At 38.5% G+C, this 25,809-nt stretch overlaps 2 protein-coding genes across 7 annotated transcripts in view; one reads left to right on the forward strand and one right to left on the reverse strand.

The window, feature by feature from the left end:
- The window catches only part of TARBP1 (TAR (HIV-1) RNA binding protein 1), a 92,653-nt gene extending 81,559 nt beyond the window's left edge, over positions 1 to 11,094 (forward strand). For 2 of the 4 annotated variants that reach the window (XM_023728018.1, XM_023728019.1), the window contains 6 exons: positions 464 to 545; positions 2,741 to 2,912; positions 9,329 to 9,520; positions 9,699 to 9,823; positions 10,282 to 10,418; positions 10,756 to 11,094. In XM_023728018.1, coding sequence (XP_023583786.1) covers positions 464 to 545; positions 2,741 to 2,912; positions 9,329 to 9,520; positions 9,699 to 9,823; positions 10,282 to 10,418; positions 10,756 to 10,909 — 862 coding nt within the window. In that variant the 3' untranslated portion in view covers positions 10,910 to 11,094. Of the gene's footprint in view, positions 1 to 463; positions 546 to 777; positions 1,727 to 2,740; positions 2,913 to 9,328; positions 9,521 to 9,698; positions 9,824 to 10,281; positions 10,419 to 10,755 lie in introns of those variants that run through there. The other 2 variants (XR_002823476.1, XM_023728020.1) reach the window with 2 other exon arrangements.
- Positions 11,095 to 17,075: 5,981 nt separating this feature from the next.
- Positions 17,076 to 25,809, reverse strand: part of LOC101348249 (cytochrome c oxidase assembly factor 6 homolog) — an 11,584-nt gene continuing 2,850 nt past the window's right edge. For all 3 annotated transcript variants that reach the window (XM_023728021.1, XM_023728022.1, XM_004372934.2), the window contains one exon: positions 17,076 to 17,859. In XM_023728021.1, coding sequence (XP_023583789.1) covers positions 17,764 to 17,859 — 96 coding nt within the window. In that variant the 3' untranslated portion in view covers positions 17,076 to 17,763. The remainder of the gene's footprint in view (positions 17,860 to 25,809) is intronic.

Raw genomic sequence — 25,809 nt, forward strand, 5'->3', positions numbered from 1 at the left:
TTGTATATCTGGGACACTGTTCCATGAGATCTTCCCCATCATGGTTAGTCATCAACCTCTTTTTGATTCCAATTATTTTTCCTTGATCCCAAGCCTAAAGTTCGTTTCCAACTGCACACTCTTCTACACTGATCCTTGTACTTAAAGCTCAGAGACCTGGGTTTCATCTTAATTGAACCATTGTTTTTTGTATGACTTTGACAGAGTTATTTAATTTCTCTTTGAGTTTCATTTAAAAATGTGAAATTTAATAACAAAATAACCCTATGAATCTGAAAAAAAAGAAACTTATTGTTTGTAAGTATGTTGATATTAGAGATATTGGTGTATAAATCTTAGTATAAAATTTACACAATTTTCCATTCTAAATTCTACAGCACCTCTTCAAGATAGCAAATTGATTTGCCCCCTAACCAGAGTTGTTTCACTTGCCTGCACCTCATACTAGATTTTTAATCCTCAGGAATGCCAAGAAGAATTGGCAGCGCATTCAAGAGCATTTCTTTTTTGCAACATTTCACCCACTTAAGGATTATTGTCTGGAGGTGAGTAGAGAATATCATTTATAAATTCTCTAATGTGTCTTTAACCCTGAGCTCCCTTTACTGCCCTGATTGCTGAAGGGTTGTAACTAGGTTAATTTTTTTCTTTGCTTACAAACATCACCTTAACATTTTAAAGCTCAAAGTTTAATTTTGTCACTATGCAGATGACTTGCTTGCATTTCACTCTTAAGCAGTGAAAATTGGCTAGTCATTTTCACTTTCTATTTCTCAGGCAGTGTCTGGCTTGTAAACACTGGAAGGGAATATTTAACTCTAAACAGAAATCTGTTCTGACATAAAAAGGAAATGGGTGAAAACATTTGTGCAGGTGAGATTTTGTTGTAATGAAGCTCATTGTTAATGAAAGAACAAAAAGATCTACTCTTGTTAATTGCATTTTTTTAGGTTCTGGATGGTAACAGAATGTGCTTATATAATTTTAAGAACCATAAACATAATTAATATGTAAATTATTTCATTTAATTTACTGTAAAATTTAATGTATAAATTGCTAAAATTTATGTAAATTACATTACTTTCTCCCTGTTTCAACTATAATTATAATGTTCTGCCTTTGAATTTGAAACATTTGACCCAGAATAGCACCTCTAAAGAACTTGGGAGTATCAGAAACTGTAGCTACTATGTGTAAGCAGGTTTTTTGGTGGATTACTAATAAGTTAGCCTTTTCTTTTTAATACGGGTATATGTACATCATGAGATATACATCATAGGATATTAACATGTATTTTCTGTTGCTTCAGTGCAAATATTATTGAGGATTTTTCTCAACTGTTAGTTTTGAAAATAGAACAAATACTTTAACATGCTCTGCTCTGTGTTCTTCAGCATCCAGAATGCTTTGTTTGACATCTTTCTGAAGGACTCCTTTAATAACTATCTAGTGTTCAGTCAACTTTTTTCTATTCAGTTCTCCAGCAGTAGTAAGTCCTTCACTTCCCTCTTTCTCTTGTCCCTTCCCTTGACTACCTCACTCTCATATATTCTTTATTCTCCATTAATGATCAGTATCATAATTACATGTGTAAATACAATAAGGAAAGTTAATGGCTCACAAGAACTGTGTCTTTATATACTTAGAGCTTGATCTAGTATCCTGGATACTTAATAAACATTTAGTTGCAATCATAAAGAAAATCATACTTATTCTAAAAGACGTGCACATTGTTTTAAGTTGCTTGTTATTTCATTTTTAAATTGCCTACTTGTGCTTCTGCCTCTTCTGTACCTCTTCCCCTTTGGCCATTTTCTGGTTCTTGGTTTTCTTTTAGTGGGGAAAAGGAAAGAAGGATTGTTTATGTAATTACTAAGTTAAAAAAAAAAAAAAAAAACCGTTGCCATCGAGTTGATTTCGACTCATAGTGACCCTACAGAGAGAGTAGAACTGCCCCGTAGGGTTTCCAAGGAGTGGCTGGTGGATTTGAACTGCCAAACAATTGGTTAGCAGCCATAGATCTTAACCACTACGCCACCAGGGCCCATTATATATAGTCAAGCCAAAATTCAGATTATAAATTTGTCTAAAGACAGCAAAAGTAAAAGATGTGACATCAAAAGAGTTTGAACTTGATAGGTTATGGAGGTGTTTTGTTATTAGTGAATTGCATTTGTCTGAACCTTCCCCAACATTATTAATGATTAATTCCGAAATATATATATATATTTTAATTAAGAGCCTATACTATGTGTGTGGTGCTGTATTACATGCACTTAGGAACACAGGAGTGGAAGATCTGTCTGCTCTCAGGGATTTCCTAAATTAATCCTCTAATTTTTTTAGAGAAGATGAGAAATATATACAGAAAGTTGCTACAAGATATAAATGAAAGTATGTAATTTGATTAGATATGATAGATTGGGAGAATATGTCAGTAGTAATAAGTTGTATTCTATTTGTTTATTATTATTTAGATGAAAGTTTACATAGCAGATTAGTTTCTCATTAAATAGTTAATACACAAATTGTTTTGTGACATGGTTGCCAACCCCATGATATGTCAACACTCTCCCCTTCTCCACCCCAGGTTCCCTGTTTCCATTTGTACAGTTCTCCTGTCCATTCCTGCCTTCTTATCATTGCTTTTGGGCTGGTTTAAGTTGTATTTTGAATGTATTATCATGGATTTCTTTGTTATTTTTAAAGGAAAAATTAGATTTTACAATTCTTTTTTCAGACCATATTTTACATCCTTCCACGCCTTTCAGGCCTTATTGAAGATGAATGGATTGCCATTGATAAATTTGCCAGATTCACTGACATTCCTTTTGATGCAGGATTTCAGTGGTACCTTTCTCAGACTCAACTCTGTGAACTAAAACCAGGTGACTGGTCTCAGCAGGACATAGGTAAAAACAGTTTTTATTTTTTTTCCTCTTGTTGACTTGATCAGGCTTCTTGATTTGTTAATTAGAACAGAAAGTTGATAATATAACTTTTTCACTGATGTGGTGAATTCCGGTCCTCCACTTAGAGAAAAGCCATCGAAAAAAATGTGATATAATTTTGATTAATACTTTCACTTGAAAAGTTAGCTTTGCTGTAAAAAGCGAAGAAGAGAACTTGATCTGTTTTTCATAAAGTAGCTTCTCTTTCCTTTTAAATATTATTGTTAATTAATATTCATTGCTCTCCCCCTGTATATTTGTTTAAAGATTATAGATTTAAGAAGGTACACATTTATTGACCACACAGTTTAAATTTAGTCGGTAAAGTTAGACGAGAGGGCAGAGTGGTATCAGCAAAATGGCAGAGTAGGCAGCTCCAAACTCTCATCCCACCAAAGACACATCAAGAAGACAATCAGAAACTATCAAAACTAGCTTTGTCAGAACTCTGCAGAAGAGTCAAAGGTGTACAGCAACCAAGTGAATGCTGAATCAAGAAAAAGGCAACTCAAAAACAGTAGGAAAGTTTGTGGTGCTTTTATTTGCCCTTACTCCACCCCTTCCCTGTCTTGGCAGCAATCTTCAGGATGGCATCTCTGTTCCCATTGTGGGATCCTGATTTCTGGTTCTGGAAGGAACATAGCAAGCCTTATTTGCAAGTAATTGTGTTTGTCTGTTCTATCTGGATGCTACCTGAAGGACTAATGCAAAGCACTCATCTAAGTTTCATCTAACTCCAAACCTACTCAGGGTGGAGAAGTGGTAGATATTGCTGGAAAACACTGTAAGGTGATTGAAAAACCCACAGCCACTTGGGGCAAAAGATTGTAGTTGAAACATACAATATACTGCCTAAAGCCTGGGAAGAAAAACCTGGAAGAGAGTCTTTGGGAAATGAGGGCATTCAAAAGTGCTTGTGTATAGTGGGGAATTTAGAAAGCCACATGCATGTCCAAAGCAGTGTACATGCTCAGAAAAGACCTGAGAAGACCCTAAGCTTTCACCACTGGCTGAGCTATAGTCCCAGTGCACGCAGGATGTGATGGCTGAGGCAGAACTATAAATGGCCTGGCTAAGTGTTAAAGAAGTGTCCCAGCACTGAGCCAATCTGCGGAAACTAGGAGAGGTGTTATTTATTTTTTTAAAGCTCCTCGCATTCAGAGTCAAAACATTGGCTGAACACAAGTTAAGCCTTCAACAATCAAGGACAGAAACCCTGGGGAAAAGGGAGAATCTGATTTCTAGAGTTCTTGCATTATAATATTTGAATGTCCAGTTTTCAGCAAAAAACCAGAGGCATACAAAGAAAAGGTAACTATGGCCCATTCAAAGGAAGAATATAAATGGATGGAAATCGTCCCTGAGGAAGCCGAGACATTGGACATACTAACACTGAGCAAGTCTGTAAAGACTTAACTAGGAGAGTTTTTTTTTTTTTAAAGAAAAAAAAAAACAACTCCTGGCATTCAAGGAAACCTCAGTCAAAACACTGGCTGAACAAAAGCTAACTAAGCCTTCAGCAATCAAGAATAGCAAACCTGGCAAAGGGGGAGAATTTGATTTCCAGAGTTACCACATTATAATATTTGAATGTCCAGTTTTCAACAAAAAATCACAGACATACAAATTATAGCCCATTCAAAGGAAAAAGAGTAAGAGAAACCATCCCTAAGGAAGCCCAGACATTGGACATACTAGACAAAGATTTTAAATCAACTGTCTAAAATATACTCAAAGAGCTAAGGAAACCACGGACAGAGAACTAAAGGAAACTAGAAAAACAATGTATGAACTAAATGAGAATCTCAGTAAAGAGACAGAAATTATGAAAAGCAATCAAGTAGAAAATACGGAGGTGAAAAGTACAACTGAAATGAAAAATTCACTGGAGGAGTTTAATAGCAGATTTAAACAGGTAGAAGACAGAATTGGCAAACTTGAAGATAGGACAATTGAAATTATCCAGTCTTAGAAGTGGAAAGAAAAAAGAATAAAGTGAACAGAGCTTAAGGGATCTGTGGGACACCATCAAACTGACCAATATACACATTATGGGAGTGCCAGAAGTAGAAGAGGGAAAGGGGCAGAAAGAATATTTGAAGAAATAATGGCCAGAATTTCCCCAAATTTGATGAAAGACATTAAAATTTTTCAGAAAACTACCATTTTCCTTTGAGTTACAAAATCTAAATGGACATTTACCTCTTCTTTCCATACCTGACCTTTCTGAGGCATTTATTTGCTAGTCTTTTGCTATCCTGATTTTCCTGCTAAATCTCACTCCTCTCACTCTCCTTTATGAGTTCCCCTTCTCCCACTTGCTACTTATATTTGCATTTCTCTAAAACTTTAATGTTTTCAAGAATCTCTTGGATAACTTGTTAAAAGTGCAGATTCCTAGGTCTTACCCTTAGATTCAGTATGTCTGGAGGAGGCTCTAGGAAAGTATATTTTTTATCAAGCACTCTAGATGGTTCATTCACACATTTTAAGACATATTGCCTTAAATTTATTTAATCATTTATTCAGCGGATGTTTATTTATTATCTCTAATATGCTAGGCATTAGACAGTCACTGCCCTATGGAGCTTACATTCTTGTGGAGGAGATAATCGTAAACAAACATATATAATGTCAAGTAGTAAAAGTACCATTTTCAAAAACCATAAAGCAGGGTGAAGAGATAGTGACAAATGGTTAGAAAGACCTTTCTAAGGAGTTGACATTAACAGACGTGAATGAGGTGAGAGAGCGAGTTAAGCAAAGATCTAGGGGAAGAGCTTTCCAGAATAGTGAATAGCAAATGTGAAGATGTAGAAGCAAAAGAGGTGACATAGCCATTTTATTTGTGTAGTTAGGAAACCGTGACTGGAATGGGCTGAGTGGAGACTGGGGGGAGAGCAAATAGAGACAACATATATGGACAGCTATTTTGAGTTCAGCCATGGAGTGGAGCAGAGATATGAGAATGGGGAAAAGACTAGGGAGGTGCTTCTGTTTGTTTCATTTGTTTTTGGTAAAGAGAGGAACATTCCCATAGGTTTTTTTATGCTGAGGCTTAAATGTTAGTATCCTCCTGAAGTTTTTTCATTGGTTTTGTTTTCTTCTCAATCTGCATGTTCTCCTTGAACACTTTTATTAGTTCCTACAACTTGAAATCCTTACCTATCCAACTGTAACTTTCATTTCCTTATCTCTTGCCCAGGCTCTTTCCTGAGAGACTGTTGGACATTCACACTCATATATTTCATAAGCTCTCTAAACTCAACATATCTAAACTGAATAGTGCCACGAAGTTATTATAGAAGTCATTATTTTCCTTAGCCCATCTTGCACTGACTTACGTTCTCATTGTCTTCGCCTGGACTAGTGCAAAAGCCTCTTGATGGTTTTCCAACCCCAATATATCATCACATCACTTTGAGGAGGGATTTTTCTAAAACACAAAACCAGTAGTTATTTTCCTTCTTATGTGCGGCAGGGTTGTATCCTTTCACCTTACTTTTATCTGTATGCTGAACAAATAATCCAAGAAGCTGGACTATTTGAAGAAGAACACGGCATCAGCATTGGAGGAAGACTTACTAATAACCTGCCATACGCATAAGACACAACCTTCCTTGCCTGAAATAAAGAATTGAAGCACTGAATGATGCAGGTCAAAGACTACGTACGGCCATCAGTATGGTTAACACTGGAATGTGAAGAAAATGAAAATCCTCACAATTGGACTGATAAACAACATCATGGTAAATGGAGAAACAATTGAAGTTGTCAGTGATTTCATTCTACTTGGATCAACACTCAGTGTCCATGGAAACAGCAGTCAAGAAATCAAATGACATATTGCATTGGGCAAATCTGCTGCAAAAGACCTCTTTAAAGTTTAAAAAAGCAAAGATGTCACTTTGATGACTAAGGTGTGGCTGACCCAAGTTCTGGTCTTTTCTATCGCCTCATGTGCATGTGAAAGCTGGACGATAAAAAAGGAAGGCAGAGGATCGATGCATCTGAACTGTGGTATTGGCGAAGAATATTGAATATACTGTGGATCACCAGAAGAAGAAACTAATCAGTCTTAGAAGAAATACAACCAGAATGCTCCTTAGAAGCAAGGATGGCAAGACTTCATCTTGCTTACTTTGGACATGTCATCAGGAAAGACTGATCACTAGAAAAGGACATTGTGTCTGATAAAGTAGAGGGTCAGTCAAAGTGAGGGAAACCTTCAGTGAGCTGGATTGACACAGTGGCCGCACCAGTGGACTCAAACATACCAATCGATGATCATGAGGATGGTGCAGGACTGGGCAACACTTTGTTCTGTTACACATAAGATCGCCATGAGTCAGAGCCAACTTCATGGCAACTAACACCACCATCTGTAGAATAAATTCTTTATTATTATATACAAAGCCATTATGATCTGCTCTGAGCCTGTCTCCTTCCATTCCTACACCAAAGTCCTTGCTGTTGCCACATTATTGTCCTTCCATGTCCTGCCCTTGTGCACATGCTGTATCTACTGTCAGCATTGCTCTTTCCCCACATGGTCTGCTTTGCAAACTTTATCTTGCCTTCCTTTGAGCCTTTCTGGGTTTTACTCTTTGGTCCCCCTCCCCCAGATAGTAATAACTCATTTTCTGTGTGAGCATACCCTTACCATTATACTGTGCTATAATTATTTGCATGTCTATTCTATCCCCAGTAAACAAAGTGCACCTTGTGGGCTGGGAATGTGTCTTATTGTATAGGCAGTCAAGCGTTTTTCAGTCAGCAGTCTGGAGTGAGTCAGGAGTAAGAGTCCAGGAAGTACAGGAATGAATTTTCTCTTATGTCAGTCTCAGTTCTGTATTACAAAGATCAAAACACTGTAATTGTGTAGGTTAATTATAACATTATTTATACTTACCAAATTAGTGAAGAAATAATTGCTGTATAGAATATCCTTCCCTTTTTATTTTTTAATTACTATTATACTTTAGATAAAGGTTTACAGAACAAACCAGCTTCTTATTAAACAGTTAGTACACATATTGTTTTGTGACATTGGTTACCAACCCCATGACATGTCAGCAGTCTCCCTTGTCAACCTTGGGTTCCCAGTCACCAGCTTTCCTGTCCCCTCTTGCCTTCTCGTCCTTGCCCCTGGGCTGGTGTGCCCCTTTAGTCTCATTTTGTTTCATGGGCCTGTCTAATCTTTGGCTGAGGGGTGAACCTCAGGAGTGACTTCAGTACTGAGCTAAAAGGGTGTCTGGGGCCATCCTCTCAGTGTTTTCTTCAGTCTCTGTCAGACCAGTAAGTCTGGTCTATTTTAGTGAGTTAGAATTTTGTTCTATATTTTTCTCCAGCTCTGTTTGGGACCCTCTATTGTGATCCCTGTCAGAGCAGTCAGTGGTGGTAGCCGGGCACCATCTAGTTTTGCTGGACTCAGTCTGGTGGAGGCTGTGGTAGTTGTGGTCCATTAGCCCTTTGGACTAATCTTTCCCTCATATCTTTAGTTTTCTTCAATCTCCCTTGCTCCCGATGGGGTGAGACCAGTGGAGTATCTTAGATGGCCACTCACAGGCTTTTAAGACCTCAGACACTGCTCACCAAAGTAGAATGTAGAACATTTTCTTTATATATAACATTATAAAGAAAATGTTCTACATTCTACTTATAAGCTATGTTGTGCCAGTTGAGCTAGATGTTTCCTGAGACAATGGTAGAATATCCTTCCTTTTTAAAAAAGTTTCCTAAGTACTTGTAAAATAATTTAAGGTACGATAATTTTTTAAATATTTCAGGAATATCATATTTTTATAGTAAATCACAATCTCACACTCTACTGTTTGTAAGATACACCATTATTTTATATATCTATAAGGAAAAAATGCTGCCAAGCCATGATATTGATTCTAAGATGCTTCCTAATTTCAGATATGCAAAAATGTGAAAAAAAATGTACATCTTAGATTCTTATGAAATGTATATTGGTTAGTAGAGCTGAACTTGAAAACTTAAAATTAATATTGAAAATGGCAGGTGTGTCAAAATCCAGGCAAAGTTCTTTAGTTAATGTGATGAATCTCATTCCAAACTATCATTTGAACCTATTTAAAAACTAATACAGACACACACGTATATATATATGTGAGTCTGTGGGTGGCGCAAATGGTTAAGTGCTCGACTACTAGTTGAAAGGTTGGCAGTTTGAACCCACCCAGAGGCACCTCAGAAGACAGGCCTGGTGATCTGCTTCCAAAAAGTCACAGTCTTGAAAACCTTATGGAGCAGTTCTACTCTGCACCCTTGGGGTTACCATGAGTCAGAATCAACTCAACAGCAACTAGCAACAAATATATATATATGATTATTTTATTTTTCCTTCTCAGGTTCTAACTCAGGTGAAGCAGATAACCAATCGGAGTGGACTGATGTTCAGAAGAAGATTAACCCATGGAAAAATAATGTTCCAGATTTAGAACTGGAGCTAGAGTTTCAGGATCGTGCCGCCAAACTTGGAAAGTCAGTTGGTAGACTGATTGTAGTGGGCTCACTCATTGATAAACCAACCAACTTAGGAGGTAAAATTATAATTTTCCAGGGAACTTGCTTAAAATCTTTTGATCCTAAAAATTTTAATCCACTGTCAGTTTTTGGCTTTTCCCCCACATTTGGGGAAAAATGCAGAAGAATATTTAGGGCATAATGAATTTAGCGTTATATTGGAAAACAATCTAAATTTCCATTTGTTCTGTATAGGATTATGCCGGACCTGTGAGATATTTGGGGCCTCAGTGCTCGTTGTTGGCAGTCTTCACTGTATCAGCGATAAACAGTTTCAGCACCTCAGTGTTTCAGCAGAACAGTGGCTTCCTTTAGTGGAGGTGGGTAGAAAATAATTTATTAGATATAATTTGACTTGCTGTATTACTAAAAATTTTTGTAGTATTCTATCTTCAAGTATCAATCATTTGCTAGTAATTTATAGTAGTCCAGCCTTAAATATTTTAAAATGATAGTTAAAAATAAGATATAGCCTACTGCTGTTATTCTATTTTACTGTCTTTCACATTTTTGTACTTTTAGATGTCATCAACAATGCTGGATTTATTCTTTTCTGTAAAATGTGTCCTGTTGCAGCTTATTCTTGATTTAGGAATAATTTTTATACATTTATATGATGTTAGTAGAATTCCTTTTTGTAGTGTACAGTTCTTTTTTCTCTGAAAAGATTTTTATTTAACAAGCTTGGTTTAATAAAAGTTCCTTTAAAAGTCTGACTTTACTCCAAGCATTAAATATGAATGATTTAATATTCTGCTCTTTTTAAACTAATGTGAAGGTAAAACCATCTCAGCTGATTGATTATCTGCAGCAGAAAAAAGCAGAAGGTTATACTATCATTGGTGTGGAACAAACTGCCAAAAGTTTAGACCTAACTCAATACTGCTTTCCTGAGAAATCTCTCCTCTTGTTGGGGTAAGGAAATTCTCTTGTGCATGTATATTCTCTGAGTTCTCAGTCTAGACAATTTTACCTGTTTTACAATTTACCTAGACTCCTGATATTATAGCTGCTGTCTTGACTTGTAACATTTATGGAAAGCATTCCTACTTTTGATTTATCTCACCTTTGTCAGATGGTTAGGTGAACACAGAATTGAACCATAAATCCTTTTTAGTCTTATTTATTTTTCGGTACCACAGACTTATTTAATTTTGTTAAGCTGTCTCTTCCAATAACATTTAGAATACCTAAAGGGAAACTGACTTATTACAAGAAAATCAACTGTTTTTCCCCCGTTTTTCTTTATCAGAAATGAACGTGAAGGAATTCCAGCAAATCTGATCCAGCAGTTGGATGTTTGCGTGGAAATTCCTCAACGGGGCATCATCCGCTCGCTTAATGTCCATGTGAGTGGAGCACTGCTGATTTGGGAATACACAAGGCAGCAGCTGCTCAAGCACTGAGACCAGAGAGAGCACATCCATGCCTTATTGGAGATGAATTTTTGGTGCTATTGAAACAATTTTTTTAAAAACTATTTGGACTAATGAAATAGATTCTGAAAGCTTACTGGAATAATTTGTATTTTTTTCTTGGGATTGAATGCCAAATTTTTTCATGTGCCTTAAATATATTACTGTATTATTGCCCCCTAAATAAAAACTTTTAAATTATATTGCTTCTTTAATGAAAAATTTAAGCAATCATATAAATAAAACTGTGTATTTAAAAGGATAACATCTTTTTAGAAACTAGTATTGTTAGAGATGTGGACTGTCTTAGGGTGGGTTCTGTAGAGAAGCAAAACCAGTAAAGCATGTAGATATATATAGAGAGATTTATATCAATGAAACGGCTCACACGATCGTAGAGGCTGGAATGTCCCAAGTCCATGAATCAGGATAGAGGCTTCTCCTGACTCACATAGCCACAGGGGCTGGCGAACCCCAGATCGCAGGTCAGAGCGGCGGGCTCTTGTTCACAGGCTGTGAAGGTCGATGAATCCCAAGATCATGAGGCAAGATCGCAAGGCTTCTCCTGATTCACGTAGCTGCAGGGGCTAGTGAACCCAAGATAGGCAGGTTGGAGAGCAGGGCTCTTGCTCACAGGCTGTGAAGATCAATGAATCCCAAGATCAGCAGATAAGCTGCTAGCTCAAGTCCCAAGAACCAGAGGTCAGATGAACAGCAGGCAGCTGCAGGATCCAGAGCAGGCAAAAGCCAGAACGTCCACTTACATTCGGATGCAGGCCACATGCCCAAGGAAACTCCTTTCAACTGACTGGCTACTCACAGCAGATCCTATCATGGGGGTGATCACATATAAACACTGAGAATCATGGCCCAGCCAAGTTGACACACAATTTTAACCATCACATGGACTATCATAAAAATGAGGCAGAATTAAAGCATCTGTTATCTATAAACACCCACACCCTTAAGTCATAAGGAAACATGGTGAGGTTGAGGTAAAAGTTCAGAATGAAGGAGTCATCAGCCTATTTTTGCTGCTTTATATCTACTTATTCCCACAGAGCATACATATACTTGGCAAGATGCTGAGCCAGCCTTCCCATAAAGTTCATCATGCTTTATGTACAATTCAAGCTTTATTTGTTAAAGATACGAACTTGGCCATAATTAAGTTTTTATGAAATTTTTCATATACAACCTTTGCCCCAAGAGTTTAAATAGTGGTTAGAAATAAATCATTTTGTTAGAGTATAATATAACTTCGATAACTGTAAAAATGAACCCAAAGGAGTTGAATTGCTCTTGTATATCTATATATAGAAAGTAAGAATGAAACCCATGAATTCTGATTTACTGCTTTTATTCCTTTGATATTTTTGTTTCATATTGGGATTACTTCATCGTTTAATAATAACCATTTATCACCATCCAGCAATGAACTTCAGTTATGCCTGGATCACTTTCAATAATATTTAAATTTCAGAGTTCATTACCTGTATATATTTTTCTTCAGTACTTTTATTTTGAAATCATTTTAGTCTTGCAGAACAGCTGCAAAAAATACTACATGAAGTTTTCATATACCCTTCACCTAGGTTTCCCGAATGTTAGTATCTTATGTAATCATGGTACCTTTATCAGAACTAAGAAATTAACATCAGTAAGGTACTGTTCACTAAATTGCAGACTTTATTTGGATTTCCCATTTTCCACTAATATCCTTTCCCTGGCCCAGTATCAGATTCAGGAAGTACATTGCATTGTCTCTTTAGTCTCCTCCAGTCTCTGACAGATCGCAGTCTTTCCTTATCTTTTATGACTTTGAAAAAAAATTTTTAGTTTTTGTTGAGAGTATACACAGAAGAACCTATATCAATATTTTCTACATGTACAATTCAGTGACATTGATTACATTCCTAGAGTTGTGTAATCATTTTTACCCTCCTATTCTGAGTTGTTCCTCCTTCATTAACATAAACTTACTGCCCCCTAAGGTTCCTACCTAATCTTTCGAATTGCTGTTGTCAATTTGATCCTGTATAGATCGATCTTGAAAGAGCACAGTGCTCAAGGCAGACATTCTTTACTAGTTAAGCTATTGTTTGGTTTTAAGAAGACATAAGGGGTTATTTTTTGGTTTAAGGTTTAAAGATTATCTCAGGGTAATAGTTTCAGGGGTTCATCTACCTTCCATGGCTCCAGAAAGTCTAGAATCTATGAGAACTTGAAATTGTTTTGCATTTTCCCCCTTTTGATTAGTATTCTTCTATACAATAGTTGATCAAAATGTTCAATGGTAGTTGGGCACCATCCAGTTCTTCTGGTCTCATGGCCAAAGATGCAATTAGGCAACTGTATAATGTCACTTACATAAAAAGACAAGAACAGGCAAATGTTCTTAGTGGTTTATTAGTGGTTACCAGGGCAGGAGGGAGGGGAAATAGAGGGGTTATTGCTTATGGAGTACTGACATTCAGATTACAGTGATGGAAAAATAGCATTAAGGACAGGGTTTCACAGCTGATTAATGTAATTGCTGTTGATAAGTTGTATACCTATAAAAAGCTGAATTGGCAAAAGTTGATACCTTTATTTACAACAAAGAAAAAGTAACTGCTGAGGGTGTTTATATACAGCCAAACACCTCATGGGATTTGGTTCCTTGGTTTGGAGGTTTAGGTTCATGGTTTCATGGGACATCCTGGTTAATTGGCCTAATATATTTAGTTCTTCTGTTCTACCTCCTAGTTCATTGTGTAGTGCTTGGGAGTCGGAATTGACGGCAACAGGTTTTTTGTTTTGGTTTGGGGTCTTAAAAGCTTGCAAGCAGCCATTCAACAATTGGTCTCTGTTTGCCTGGAGCAACAGAGGAAGGAGGAGAGTCAGGTATAGAAGGAGGAAATGGAATGTGTAACTTTGACATTTTTAAAGAGTACTGGTTAACTGCTTTATAAATGTCCCTTCATTTGGGTTTGTCTGATGTTTTGTCATGAACAGTCTGAGGTTATGGGCTTTTAGAACAATACTAGAGAGGTGAAGTGCCCTTCTCATCAGATCGTATCAGAGGGTAACATGGTACCCTTGACTTCCTATGTTGACCGTTTGGTTAAGGTAGTGTGTACCACGTTCTTTGTAACAATCAGTTTGTTAGAAGAGTCACTAAGTCCAGCGTGCACTCAAGGTTAAGGAAAATACGCTCCACCTCTTGAAGGGAGGAGTAGCAAAGAATTTGTGGACCTGTTAAAACCACCATAACAATAAATATTTCGGAGAAGATACTTGGAGGCTGTGCAAATATCCTGTTTTTCCTTAACTGTTTTGCCCATTAGTTTTAGTATTCATCAGTGGATATTGCCTGTAGTAATTATTACTGTAGTAGTCTAATGGTGATATCCTATTTCCCTCATTTCTTCTACACCTATTATTGGAATTCTTCTGTAAGGAAGACTTGTTCCTTACTCAGTCACCTGTTTGTATCAGTATGGATGGTGGCTTTTGTGTCTTTTTGACATGTTCCCATTCTTCTTTTTCTTCAAGCACTTCTTTACTTTCTAGCTCTACAAGATGCTCAAGGCTCATTTTTATTTTTCCAACTCCAGTTCTAGAATCAGGCATTTCTCCGAGGAGACTGGTTCCTTTTATTGGAGAATGGTATTTAGAAACCAAGATCTGGGTGCTAGATGTGTGCATTGCTACTACAGTGTCACTGCTTCTGTGTCCTCTCAGTGGACAGAGCTATGAAATATTTTTATGTATACTAGCCCATGTATGCACACATATCTATGTCTGTATTTACAAATATATCCAGTGTATCCAAACAAAAAAAACCCACTGCTGTCAAATCAATGCTGATTCATAGTGACCCTATATAGATATGTTAAATAAGAGTTCTTACTGATTTCTCTGACATTAATCCAACACTACAGGGTTCATTCTAACATTCATCTTTTACATATTTGGGGCTGCTTTTTCTGACAGTGAGAAACATGGTTCTTATTCACCATAATATATTTGGTGATTTGTACAACACTAGAATACATGGAGTCAGAATTGCTAAAACATATCCCTGTGAGATAGAAATTTACCAACTTGTGTTCAGTTCTTTTTGTCGTTAGCTTTATAGGATCCAGTCAAACATTGTTTTCCCAAGTTATTTAGGTCGGCCCCTTTCTTACCCATACCTTTCAATGAGGTTATGCCATATATTTATAATATAGTTAGATCACTTTTCACAATGTACATCCCACACTGCAATCTTCCAGTATCTTGGTTTTTTTGTTTTTTTTTAAGGTGCATACAATAAAAGTCACTCTTTATAGTGTACAATTCTGTGGGATTTGACAAATACATACTCATGGATCCACCAATACATAGAGAAGTTTCATCAACCTAAAAATTTGCTTTCTGCAGCCCCTTTGTAGTCAGCTGCTTTCCTCATCCCCAACTGCTGTCAACCACTGATTTGTTTTGTATCCTGTACTTTTGCTTTTTCCAGGATCATATAAATGGAAGCATATAATACGTAGCCTTTTGGGTCTGGTGCTTCTTTCATGTACCAAAATACATTTAAGAATAATCCATGTTGTTTCATGAATCAGAAGTTCATTTCTTTTTACTGCTGAGTAGTATTTCATTGTGGATATACCAGTTTATTCATTCGTCTGTTGAAGGGCTTCTGGGTTGTTTCCAATTTTGGCTATTATGAATAAAACTTCTTTAAACATTCATGTACAGGTTTTTGTATGAACATAAGTTTTCAGTTCATTTGGTGAAACACCTAGGAGTGGGATTGCTGAGTATATATTTAATATTAGAATTTTTGTATAAGGTAGGAGGTATATGCCAAGGTTCATTTTGTGTGTATGGACATCCAATTTTTCCAGCACCATTCGCTGAAAAGACTAACCTCTCTCCATTGAAATGCCTTTGCACCTTTGTCCAAACTCAGTTGACTATATTTGTGTGGGTCTATTTCTAGATGTTCTGTTCCATTCCATTGAACTATGTGACCATCCTTTGCCAATACCATACTGTCTTGATTGCTGAAGCTTTATAGTAAGTCTTCAAATGATGTAATTTGAATCCTCCAACTTTGTTCTTTATCGAATTATTTTGACTATTTTAGTTCCTTTGAGCCTCCATTTAAATTTTAGTATTAGCTTGTCAGTATCTACAAAAAAGCTTGCTGGGATTTTAAGTGGGATTACACTGAATCCATGTATCAAATTGGGGGGGATTTTAATAAAATCAACAATATTGAGCCTTCTATGAACACAATAACTCTCTCCATTTAATTACATCTTATTTCAAATGTTTTGTATTCTCAATATATGGATCCTGCACTTATTTTGTTAAATTTGTATCTAAGTATTCTTTTTTCCTTCGGTATTAAAATTCAAATTACAGCTCATTGTTAGTATATGAGAATAACTGCAACCTTTCTAAAACTCACTTATTAGTTCTAGAAGCTATTTTTATCAATACTTGGGATTTTCTACAAAGATAACAATATTTTCTGCAAATAGACCAGTTTTATTCCTTGCCCATTTATGTTTTATTTCCTTCTTGCATTACTGCACTGGCTATGGCTTCCAGTACATTGTTGAATAGGAGTAGTGAGAGGGCACATCCTTACCTTGTTAACCAACTTTAGGAAGAAAGCATTCATTTTCTCAACATTGAGGATATTAGCTATGCTTTTTTTGAGTATTATTTTTTAACATACCTTTGGTTTAAATTTTGGCTGTTAGCCAAAATTCAAGTTCAAATCCACTAGCCACTCCCTGGAAACTGTATGGGAGCAGTTCTGCTCTGTCCTAGAGGGTCGCTGTAAGTCAGAATTGACTTGACAGCAACAGGTTTGGTTTTGGTATTATGTTACTTGTACATTTTAAGTTCAAGTTTCTTCTCATCCTCAATTTTCAGTCCCTATATGAAAATGCTGACTCCCAGGAACACACAATGACAGCTTACTCTTATTAGCATCTGTGATGGTTAAGATTGTATGTCAACTTGGCTAGGCCATGATTCTCAGTGGTTTGGTAGTTATGATGTGGTTTGGCAGCTATGTAATGATGTAATCACCTCCATGATGAGATCTGTTATGAGCAGCCAATCAGCTGAAAAGGAGTTTCCTTGGGAGTGTGGCTTGCATCCAATATAGATAGACTTTCTGGCAAAGCTTGCCGGCTTTTGCTTGCTCTGGATCCTGTAGTTGGCTCCTTTCATTTCACATCTGGTTCTTCGGACTTAAACTAGCAGTTTACTTGCCAATGTTGAGATTCGTCAGCCTCCATAACCTGTGCACCAGAGGCCTGCCGTCTAACCTGCTGATCTTGGGTTTACCAGCCCCTGCAGCTACCTGAGTCAGGAGAAGCCTCCAGCCTGACCCACGGACTTGGGACTTTCCAGCCTCTACAACCATACGACCCATTTCCTTGATATGAGTCTCTCTATATATTCATATGCTTCACTGGTTTTGCTTCTCTAGAGAACCCAGCCTAAGACAGCATCCGTCTATATCTATCATATTTGCCTACTACCCAGCCTCTAACAATAAAATACTATGTTTTTATGAGAGGCTTTTTTTTCTTAAAATATAGGTTTCTTATGAAATTAAAACTACGCATATTTTACACACTTTATTTCAGTTCTTCATAGTCTGAATGGTGGAATCCTCTGTTATTTGACCATTTTACTTATTAAGAGTTGTGGATAAGGAACAAGTATTGACATTTACCATGATTCAAACAGTACTGATATTTACTATTGCCCCAAGGTCAAGGGAGCATTTTTGAATGTCCAGAAAGAACAGTTTCAACCTTTGTGAAATGTTCAGGAGCAGCCTAGGAATTTACAGTTGTTTTTGAAGGCTGGAATTGTCCTGCTTCAAATTTTTCTTTGAATTTTAAGTAGTCTCTTCTTTTATCAAAATATTTTATCTGTTGAGAAAAAACATTTGAAATAAGGGCAAGTTTTACAACTTAGATTACCAAAAGCACATATTTAAACAAATTATTCAATATAAATTGTTTAAGTGGCTTACGTGATTTGTATCATAGAATCATTTTATTCAGTGGATTTGATACATAAGGGTCTCCTAAGGAAGATCTTTTAGGTCACAGATCTTCTTGAAAATTTGATGTAACCTATGAACCTTCTCAAGAAATATACATGTGCTTAGACATGTAAAACCTTCTGTACAACTTCATAGAGTTCATAGATCCTCTCAGATAAATCATAAGACTTCATGACTTAAAAAGACTCTATGAATTGTTCTTATCAACTGTCACTTTAATAAATTTTATAAATTATTAGCCATAACATTTTTGTCAAGTTAGCTCATCCAGAAATACACATTTAAGGATACATGCACAGTTAAAAGTTATATTTATGAACTATGACTAGGTAAGTGGCAAAGCTACAATAAATTAAAGCCTTTGTTTTATTATTTTCATTTATATTCTCTTTTCCATAGGGAATCTGAAGTATTTTAAAGTAGTAAAATCATGAGTAGAAAAGCAAGACCAAGAAAAATGCACATGTGCCAACCATAAAAATTGTCATGATTTCCATACCAAAACTTCTCTGCAGACAAGGCAAAGGCAGAATACTGTGAATTTTCATTGTCAGAATAGAAAACACTTATTATTAAAAGCTTTGAAAAGATTTGATTCTTAACTATTTCAGTGGGGCTTGAGAAAGTAAAAATTAGTTTGGACTGAGAATGTAAAAGTCAGCTCTGCCATTTATCTAAATTGGGATAACAGACACAGATAAAACCTGCTACCAACTAAACATTTTCTCCCAAAAACACACTACAGCCATGGAGTGTCATAATGGACCTCTTCTCTGAGTGAAAACTGCTTTCTTACTCACTGAGAACCATATTCTCTCAAATCACAAACCATCAGAAATTTGCTGTTTGAAATTACATCTGTGATTGATACTGACCATCAATCCTACTCTTGCCTGGAGGATCTCTGTCACTTTCACACAGAGAGGTAGCCTTGATTTCCAACCCAGGTGCAGAACTTCAAATAAGGATCTCTGAACATGACATTCAACATTAATCCTGGCTTTGTAGAAAATGGCACCCTGGGTCCACTTCTCAGACTAGACTTGATGATGACCTGTACATATACAGCTCTGCTTTGCTTCATTTAAATTTTAATTTGAATAACTATTCAATATAAATTGTATAAGTGACTTAAGTGATTTACATTCTAGAATCATTTATATGTGTGGATTTGATGTATAAGAGTCTCTTGAGGACTCTTCCACTCTTCCCTGGAACCCTACAACTATCTTTTCCTTTGTTTGGTGAGATGCCTCACAGTTCTGGTGTGTTGTCTTCCTGGTTACAATGAATTCAGGCTATGGATTTAGCCCTGCTGGTGGTAGGCTGACTAGGCTAGGAGAGTTGTAAAAAGGATACCAAGGGAAGAAATGGGACAATGTCCTTAACATTTTTATGGCAAATAAACAGATTTTTGCATCTCCTGTCACATGTCTCCAACTGCCTAATGGAAATCTCCATTTAGAGGTCCCAACTTGTCCATAACTAGCTCGTCTCCAAACGTGTTTCTCCTCTTTAGTACCTATTCAGTGACGAGCATCACAATCCACCCAGGCACTTAGATCTCTTTCCTGTCTGCACCACTACAGTAAAGGCCCTCGTCATTTGCATTGTTGTAACAGCTCCTTAACTAGTCTCTCTACTTCCAATCTCAACCCTCCTTAATGCATCTGTCACACTGATCAGGTCACTTGCTTGTAGAGATCTTTCAAAGCATCTCTCTTGCCTTCAAGATAAACCTCCTAACTCCTCAGTAAGGCAAACAAGGCCCTTCATGACTTCATCACTGTCCATCCTCCCCTCTGAATTTATCACCAGTCCTGGAAATGGCAGCCATACAGAGCTACCCCAGTACCTGAATGTGCTTACTTCTTGTATGTTTTACTTCCATGTCTTTGTATATACCATACTCCCTGCCTGGAAACCTCTACTCCCCAGTCCTAAGACCCTCAATATGCGGCACTTTCTCTAACAAGCTAATGAATACAGCTACAGAGGAATCAGCAAGCATTTACTGAGAAGCACTGTATACAAATAATGCTAGCGTTGAGAACCAGGGTAGTGGTGTGAATGCCAAAATATTAGAGTTTCAGGACATTATTGACAATACTTGAAATTAATATTATGATCAAACATTAATTATTAAATGGAAAATATTTGAGTTTTCCTTCTCTAGCAGGTTTCCGCCTTACACAGGTTCTGGCTTTCACAGGTTTTACTGTAGTTTCCACTAAAACAAGCAACAGAATAGTTTTCTGCCCTGTCAAATGTGGAAAACTTGTAAGACCCAGAAAAACAAAGCAGTCCCGTTGAGTTCTGGCTCTCACAAGGTTTCACTGTAATATTTGAGAAAAGAGCAGTGGCAAAAAGGGAACAAAGAACTGATATTTAAGGGGCAGGCTGAAACGGAGAACTAAGTTATGGACTAAGAAGAATAGCCACAAGATAGAAAAACTAGAGAACAGTACTGCAGAAGAAAAACAATTTTAAATGAGAAAGGGGCTATCATTATCAAATGTTGCATAAATCAATTAGAATATTTTACTCTACTACCCACTTCCCCTACTTGTTGGAGTTATCCACAAACTGCAGGTCACTGTTATTTTCTCCAACAAAACTCAGGTCATTCTTGGATGATTTCAGTATCCACACAGGTGAGCCTTTCAATACCCTGACCTCTCAACTCCTTAACTTCTTCAATGACCTTGTCCTCCCACCTACCTTACTCCCATGATCGTAGCCTAGACCTTATCCTTACCAACAATACAACCCTTCCATAATCTTAATTCCAAGCATCCCTGTCTCCAACCACCACCTCTGAAGTTTTACCACAGGATGCTGATGCCAACAATCTGTTGATTCTACCACCTTTTCTGATTGTCATTCCTCTTATATCCTCATCTCCCTGCTCACTCCTGGACTCAAAAGTCTCCAAAGGTGTCCCATCTTGCTCAGTAAAAACAAGCATCCCTGCCCCCTGATTACATTTCTGACCTTAGCTGCTTCTATTCTCTCCTTGCTGTTCTTTAAACACAGTGGGCCTTTTCCCATTTTAGGGCTTTTGTGTTTGTTGCTCTCATTGCCTGGAATCCTCTTCACCCAGATATGCACATTTGCCCCCAACCTTTTTCATTACCTTTGCTCAAACATCTCAATAAGGCCTTTCCTGACCACCCTATCAAACTTGCAAACCAACCCCTCACCTCAGCACTGTCACCTCCTGGCAGCTTGGCATCATTTTCATCATATCACATCTCGTCATTTAACATTCCTCTGATTTTACTTCTTGCCTGGCTCCCCCCACTAGAATGTGTGCTACATGAGGATTAAGTATTTTTTCCATTTCTTCCCCTGCTGTACTTTTCTATGGCACACAGTAGGTGCTCAGCAATCATTTGTGGAATGAATAAACATGATAAGGACTAAAAATAGGAGATGTGGACTGAAGTCAGGTTCCAGTAGGGCAGCTGTCTATATTTGGGAGATTTTTTTCTATCCCATCCTTTCATTAAAACGGGCAGGTTATGTGTTCTCGGACTTCTCTTCAAGAAAGTCTTTACAAAATGTGAAAATACGTTACTTTCGTTAGCAGGGGCGCACTTATTCTCTAAGTGCTTTATTTCATGTGAGGGGCTATCCATTGGCTGTAATACTGTCCCCAGAACCTAGATGTGATTAACTGCCAGGCACCAGGATTACTGTTTCCCTTTGTAAGGGACTCTGGCTGAAAAGGGCTTGTATTTAGCACTGCAGTCCCACATGTATGCAGGGCTGTTGTGGCCAAATACTGCCTACAACTGGGTAGGGAGGTGTCATTGACACTACTGGTACCCCATCCAGATCCCCTCAGCAGACTGGTGAGCCCATCCCCAGCCGCTCTGAGTGCTGTCTGCTAATACCGCACAGCTGACCCCTTCTCTGGAGAACTGCCCTCAGCCAAAGCCAGGGACTGACAGCAGATGTAAAAAGGCAGCCCCCTTGTCACGGGAGGAACCAACTCTGCAGTGGGTGCAATTCGTGCTCCAGAGCTCCCCAGAGGCTCTGACTAAGGCTGGTCTGCAGTTGAGGTCATGCCCCTACCTTATCCTGCTACCCTTCTGAAAGCTACTGCAATGAGTCACCTGTACGAGAAGCCCTGATTCAGGCCTATGTCTAAGGAACCAACCTATGACAGTCAGCTGACGCTAGGGTTCAGTATCAGGCAGATTTAAGCCATGTTCTCCAATGTCAGCCTCATTGGTAATTAAGATATTTTGATCTCCCGTTGCCTTACTCATTTTTTAAAAGTGGTTCAGCACTCAGATGGAGACACCAATAAAGTTAATTATATAGATCTTCTAACATATGCTGTTACCATTAGAGACAAAATATTTTAGATCATGAGATTAAATCCATCTTTCTTCTTCCTGTGTAGGAAACCTCCGGGCTTGGAGTCAGGAGACTTGGGCCCAACCTCCAGGTCAGCCTCTATCATCTGTGTGACCACAAGCAAGTAACCAGAGCTCCATCAGCCTCAGCTTCACTACAAAATAAAGGGGATGTAACAGATGATCACTAAGTTCTCTCCTAATTGAAAAATTCTACAATTCTAGAAATTAGTGTTTTCTATGACTATTCTGGAGCCCTGGTGGTGTAGTGGTTAAGAGCTCGGCTGCTAACTAAAAGGTCAGCAGTTCAAATCCACCAGCTGCTCCTTGGAAACCCTATGGGGCAGTTCTACTCTGTCCTATAAGGTCGCTATGAGTCGGAACCGACTCGATGGCACCTAACAACGACAACGTGACTGTTCTAACAAATCTCGAAACTACACAGCCTCCTTTGCTTTTATAGAAATCTTTTTTTTTCCCCTTAGATTGAGTACTATAAATGTGACTGAAGATTTTCTCAGGGAAAGGGTGTAGGGTTTATATTCACTGGGCACAGCATTTCTCCTGACTCCTTCCCTACCCTCAGAAATGTATCTCGTCTCAAACATCACTTCCCTTCTCCAGTTTAAGGTTTTTCTTTTACAGAAAGCATTTTAATTGAAAAAAAGCACACAAAACTGCCTAGATTTAAAAGATCGAATTATTAATAGTGCAGAATATTCTGATGAACAGAACCAATCAATCTAATGCCCTGCCCTATAAAGGGCTTTCTCTTCAAGAAGTTAAAACAAAAAAAAAAGCCGAAGGCTTTGGAAAATCTGGGAAGGAAATAGGTTTGAAGGAGAAATTTAGTTAATTTGCATGAATGGTACTTTTTGATAAACAACACTGAATCTTGGCTTTAATTCTCAGTTCTAGCATTTACTCATGTTCTCTTAGGCAAGGAGTAAGCCTGAATTCCCCTGCTGGGGACACCCACAGCATGCTTAGTTACACCTGCTGGCTTAGTAGCAAAACAGTGAGGCTGGTACAGTGTAGGAGCTTAACCAATGATAATTCTTTAGGAACTGACCAAAGAAGAATCAAGGGAATGAGAAGGACCTTTAGGTCTGCTTCCCATGAGGGAACAAGGAGCAGAGAACTAGTAACAGGTTCAGAAAAAAAACAAGGACCTCATTAAAAAGCCCACTTGGGAAAGCTTCAGTGTGAAAAAGGGAAACAATTCATATAGCATGGCCTAAATGCCAAGTAGTAAAAGGAAGGAGAATGAAGAACAGAATGTGTATGTATTTGGGGTGGAAAGCAATGTCCAAAAGGACTAGGTTTGTTGACAAGAGGGTAAGTACCAGGAAAAACTGACTATGAATTTCAAAAGTTCAGTAAGTACCTTTTAAATAAAAATATAGGTTCCCTACATTCAGAACTCAGAAGTAGAATGTGTCTGCTGTGATTGTACCTGTCCTGTGCCAGACACCGTGCTGGGCCCCAGGAAGGACACCGTGCCCATGCCCCTGTCCCTGTCCCCACAGAGCTTACAGTCTAGGGAGACAGACAAGTACATGGTACAACAGAGGGGTAAGCACTGTGATGGGGGAAATGTGGTTTGGTTTGAGGACATTTGGGTTGGGCCCTTAACCCAGACTTGGCAGGTCGAGGAGGAGATGATGACCTAGAGGAGATGACTTCTCAGCTGTGACAAGAAGGATGAGCAGACACTAGCCAGGTGAAGGCAGAATGGTGCGGACAGAGGCAAGAGAAGGCAACAAGTCTTGCTGGAGGAACTGGAACTAGTCAGTACAGCTGGAGGGAAGTGGGCAGTAGAGGGAACAGTAGAGCGGCACCCAATCCTGAGGGGACTTGGATGTCATGCTAAATTGTCTGGACTTTATCCTAAGGACAACAGAGTGCCAAGACAGGGTTTGAGTCAGCAGAGATATTCGATGGGATCTGCATTTTAACAAGATCACTCTGGCTACCAGGTGGAAAACAAATTCGAGGGATGGGACTGGAGCAGACAAGCCAGTGTGGAAGCTGGTGGGGTGACTTAGGTGATGGCAAGTGTCAGGCTGGAAGGGGTGATAGGAGGAGGCATTGAGGCTGAGCCCAGGGTTCTGCGCTGTTGATGCTGGTGTCTTTCACTGTGGCTCGGGACACACGAGAAGGCTGTCAGGTCAGGATGGGCAGGAGTTCAGCTTTGTATATGCAGAGTTCAAGGTTGGTCCTGTGAACATCCAACTGGAGAAAGACTACAGGTGGCTGGACACATGGTTTTGGAGTTGGAGGAAGGCCCTGGCTGAGACATACATTTGGGCACTGACACACAGGTGGCACTTAAAGCCACACTGAAGACAAGCTTGCATGGGAAAGTGAGTAGCATAGAAGAGAGCCCTAGAGAGCACTGACATTTGAAGGACACACAGAGGAGAAACCAAAAGAGCATTCCAGAAAGGAGTGGTTGGTAGAGACGAAGGTGGAACACTAGGGGAGGGTGCTGTAAAGGGACCCAAGGAGACAGGGCTATTGACATAGAACTGAATTATGACTGTTTCTAGAATAACATGGGACTTGTGCAAGCTATTTTCATGGATCCTTTTCTTGCATGATGGGCACAGGAAGTATGTGGAGTAGTTAAAAGCATGAGCCCTGGAATAAAAGTGACTGAGTTCAAATGCAGGCTCTGACACTTAACTTCAATGTGCCTGTTTCCTTGTCTGTAAAACTGGGTAAAAGAGTTACTGTGAGGAATAAATGAGATAGCTAATGTATCTGATGGGATTAGAACAGACTGTGGCACGCAGTCTGTACTCAATAAATATTAGCTGTGACTAGGATGTGGTGACCCAGAGGGAGGGCAGGGTCCTCATGGAGTCATACCAGCCTGAGTATGAATGGGATTGATATGCAGTGGCCACAGTTCCCACAGTGGTCACAGGTAACACAGATAATATGACACAGACAACAGTACTTGCCCTGAAAGTAGGGGAGCAGAAGGGTCTATTAGCCACCAGGCTGGAGAGAAACAAGTGAGTTTCAGGACAGAGGAAAGAAGAAAAAAGTAGGACCAGAAGTGTGGCTTACCAGACGGGCTAGGACAGCAATTCCCAGCATGATTACCCATCAGAATCACCCATGGAGCAGAGGCGCTTTTAAAAGAAGCTTGGGCATTACTTCAGAAATTCATTAGATCTGAGGTGAGGTCAGGGACACAGCTCTTTAAAAATCTCCACACAGGTTTCTGACATGCAACCTGGGTGGAAAATCACAGCTAGGCTGTCTCATAGTGACAGGGTTGTCCCGGGGAAGAGATGAGGATGAGGTGGGAGTGGGGATACCTACCAACACTCAGACCATGACTTACCTCAGAGGGCTTGTTCTTCACTTCACACACACGCACGCACGCACGCGCACACACACACACACACACACACACACACACACACACACAC

This window comes from Trichechus manatus, unplaced genomic scaffold (genome assembly GCF_000243295.1).
Source record: "Trichechus manatus latirostris isolate Lorelei unplaced genomic scaffold, TriManLat1.0 scaffold00021, whole genome shotgun sequence".
Classification (NCBI taxonomy): domain Eukaryota; kingdom Metazoa; phylum Chordata; class Mammalia; order Sirenia; family Trichechidae; genus Trichechus; species Trichechus manatus.